General features: G+C 36.8%; 1 protein-coding gene across 1 annotated transcript; it reads left to right on the plus strand.

The window, feature by feature from the left end:
- Positions 1–795: 795 nt before the first annotated feature.
- Positions 796–3,811, plus strand: LOC114169493 (disease resistance protein RPP13-like). Its single transcript, XM_028054666.2, has one exon. The coding sequence runs from the start codon at positions 967–969 to the stop codon at positions 3,724–3,726; it is 2,760 nt and encodes a 919-aa protein (XP_027910467.1). The 5' UTR covers positions 796–966; the 3' UTR covers positions 3,727–3,811.
- The last annotated feature ends 196 nt before the right edge of the window (positions 3,812–4,007 follow it).

Consider the following 4,007-nt stretch of genomic DNA (forward strand, 5'->3'; position numbering starts at 1 on the left):
AAATGTAGACGCAAAAAAAAGAATTTCTTTATTGTTATAGATATAGATATAGATGATAAACATATTTGAATCCTTAACACTTTACAAAAAGTTAATACTCTGTTTTTTCTTTACAAAAAATATATACTAAAGATGTTTAGTAATTGATTTAATGTTATACTCTAAATTACTGATTTACTCTTATAGATTTAAAATATTTGTCATTTTTTATTTTATATAGGCTGAGTGATAGATTTAGTATGAATGATATTAAATTCGTTTTTATGATTGTATTATGAGTAAAATATGTTATGTTTTTTCTCTTTAAGTTTTGAATTAATTTAGATAAATTTGTTATGAATTTATTTATTTACTTCAATTAATTTAGACCAACTTGTTATGACTTACTTTAATTAATTTAGAAAAAGAAAACTTATTATAACTTGACTAATTAACTTAAAATCCTAAATTAATTTTTGTAAAAATTATCATATTTTACTCTAATTAGATTGATGCGGAAGTAATAATTGTGACAGAAAAAATAAACTTTCAAAATTTTAACGTAATTGACCCTAAGTTGAATCAGTAATAACAAAAAAAATTAAACCCAATCAAATATGTACACCTACATAGTAATTCGATGAAAAAAAAAAACTAAGTAAATGCATAATCAATTATATATATATTCCAATGGAAAATGAGTGGAAAGTGCGATTACGCGCTATGGGGAAGGTTCGGTTGAACCGTGTTCATGGTTGACGCAACGTCAATGGAAAAATAAAAACCTCAAGTCTTGAATCCTAGTCTTTGTAAATTTTTTATAGTCACCACTTCCCATCATATATATTTAGATATTCTTTGGCATGTGGCTGCGAGCTCTAATCGAAGCTCACAGGGAGAAGATTATATCATATAACTCCCTTTCCCTTAGTAAATCCCTGTTCCTCTTTCTCCATCAAATCAAAATCTACACCACGTTCCGCTGGAATGGCAGAGAGTGTAGTTTCCTTTGTTTTGGATCACTTATCTCAGCTTGTGGCACGCGAAGCTAACTTGCTGTATGGCGTGGAGGACAGGATCCAGTCCCTGCAGCACGAGCTTCAAATGATGAAAGAGCTGCTCAGTAGCACAAGGAGCAAGAAGGGAATGGAACATACAGTGTTGAACCAAATCAGAGATGTGTCCCACTTAGCTGAGGATCTCATCGACACATTCGTAGCCAAAGTTTCCATTTACAAGAGGAGAACCATTCTGGGGAGGATGCTCCGTGGCTTTCACCAAGCAAGGTTGCTCCATGACGTAGCCGAAAAAATAGACAAGATCAAAACCACTCTCAACGAAATACGCGAAAACAAGGACAAATATGATGCTTTCAAAGAAACCAGTAATCAATCCGCAGCAGAAGAAGAGGAAGAGGAGAAAAGGGCGCAATCAGTGCAGAAGCTAAGAAGAAATGTGGAGGAAGAAGATGTGGTTGGCTTTGTCCAGGACTCCAAGGATGTCATCAACCGACTCCTCGAAGGTGGTTCAAACCGTAAAGTAGTCTCTATCATTGGCATGGGGGGATTGGGGAAGACCACCCTTGCCCGAAAGGTCTATAACAGCACCCAGGTGAAGCAACACTTCATGTGTCACGCGTGGGTTTATGTGTCAAACGAGTGCAGACTTAGGGAGCTTTTGCTTGACCTTCTTAAGCGTTTGATGCCAGATTTTGAACAGCAATGCAGAGGCAAAAAGAAAGGTAAGAAAAACACTCTAGACATTAATAGCTTGAGTGAGGAGGAGCTGAAGAAACATGTGTGGAACTGCTTGGAGAGGAAAAGGTATCTTGTGGTGGTAGATGACCTGTGGAAAAGGCAGGATTGGGACGAGGTGCAAGATGCTTTTCCAGACAACAACAGAGGTAGCAGAATATTGATCACAAGTCGTTTGAAAGAGGTGGCCTTGCATGCTGCCCATGATGTTCCTCACTATCTTCAATTCCTCAATGAAGAAGAAAGTTGGGAGTTGTTTCGCAGGAAAGTGTTTAGGGGTGAAGACTACCCTTCTGATCTGGAGTCTCTGGGAAAGCAGATGGTTCAAAGTTGTCGTGGTTTACCACTCTCCATCATTGTCTTGGGAGGGCTGTTAGCCAGCAAGGAAAAGTCACATAGAGAATGGTCTAAAGTGGTGGGTCATGTTAATTGGTATCTTACTCAGGACGAGACCCAAGTGAAGGATATAGTTCTCAATCTCAGTTACGATAACTTGCCAAGGAAATTAAAACCATGTTTTCTCTATCTTGGGATATTTCTTGAAGACTCTGAAATCCCTGTTAGACCATTATTGCAAAAATGGGTTGCTGAGGGTTTTATACAAGATACAGGGAGCAGAGACCCAGATGACGTTGCAGAAGACTACTTGTACGAGCTCATTGATCGTAGTTTGGTCCAAGTAGCAAAAGTGGAGACTAATGGATGCGTGGAGACTTGCCAGGTTCATGATCTTCTTCGAGATCTTTGCATTTCAGAGAGCAAAGAGGACAAAGTTTTTGAAGTTTGCACAGACAATAACATTCTAATCCCTACAAAACCCCGCAGACTGTCCATTCAGAGTGACATGGGTCACTACATTTCTTCAAGCAACAATGACCATTCTTGTATCCGTTCCCTGTTTTTCTTTGGGCCACTTTATGATGTTCATGGGAGAGAGTGGAAATGGCTTTTGGACGACTTCAAACTGGTTCGAGTGTTAGAGTTTGGACCTAACAACTTCCTAAAGATCCCTTCCAAACTAGGGAACTTCATCCACTTAAGGTACTTGAGAATGGATGCAACATATATTAGATTTGTTCCAGATTCAATACTTAACCTTTGGAATCTACAAACTATAGACTTTGGTCCTTGGGTGTATAAGATTCCAATCTCTTTCCCTATCCAGATGTGGAAACTCAAATATTTAAGACATTTGAGTACACTTGGGCCTATCAGGCTACGAGGCAGTTGTTCAGGATCAGATGAGAAGATGTGGAATCTTCAAACCATCTCTGCCCTTTTACTCAACAGACAAGCAACATCTCTGATAAAAAAAGAAACTTTCCCCAATCTTAAGAAGATAGGGTTGAAAGTGGCTCATGCATACGAAGGAGAATTGCCCAAATTATTGCAAACTCTACAGCAATCAAGTCATTTGAATGAGTTCGAGATTCACTTCGAAGATAGGTATGAAAGGCGCAATGGATGCACGCCCCAAGAACTATTTCAAAGCCTAGGGCACTTCAGTAGTATAACTGTCTTAGAGATTCAGAATCATTCGGAGCTTCTAACCTCTGTGGTCACATTTCCTCCGAACGTTACAGAATTAACGTTGTCATGTATTATGTGCATTACTGATGAGGGGATGATTGGTTTGGAAAATCACACCAAACTCAAAATTTTGAGACTTTGGGGATATGCATTTAGGTTTGGGGATTCCTTTGACCTGAATTGCACCAGAGGTGGCTTCCCACAACTGGAAGTGTTTCAAATGACATATATGAGAGTTGGAAAGTGGAAATTAGAAAATGGTGCAATGTTGAAGCTTCAGAGTCTCATCATCAACAAGTGTAAAATGTTAGATGATCTCCCAAAGGAATTGTGGTGTTTGAGTGGCTTGAAAAAAGTGCATGTAACCAATCCTTCAAATCAATTGGGTTGCATGTTAAGAAATTTGGAATTAAACAATGGGGTTCAATTAGTCATAGATGAACCTCAAATTGTTATTTGTTGAAAAATAGATGGAGTTTGTAATTTCTTTTATTTTATGAAGTGTAAATTTATCAGAATATTAAACATTAAAAATATCTTAATTTTAACTTTTTAAATCTGAATGATAATTTAAAATATTTTTTCAGATAAATGGTATTTGAAAAGAATTCAAAGATTTTCTCAAATAAATTGAAATAAAAGACAATAGACAAATATTTTTTGTGGAGTTCCCATTATATTTTTTTGTTTGGTTACATAGTTTTACTTATTTTTTTGAATCTGTTTTTTTTTTTTTCTTTTTAT

This window comes from Vigna unguiculata, chromosome 11 (genome assembly GCF_037176805.1).
Source record: "Vigna unguiculata cultivar grain cowpea cultivar isolate G323 ecotype 2 chromosome 11, ASM3717680v1, whole genome shotgun sequence".
NCBI lineage: Eukaryota > Viridiplantae > Streptophyta > Magnoliopsida > Fabales > Fabaceae > Vigna > Vigna unguiculata.

What these genes read in the sequence shown, in the direction of transcription:
- LOC114169493 (XM_028054666.2), top strand. Translation starts at nt 967, where the DNA reads ATGGCAGAGAGTGTAGTTTCCTTTGTTTTGGATCACTTATCTCAGCTT.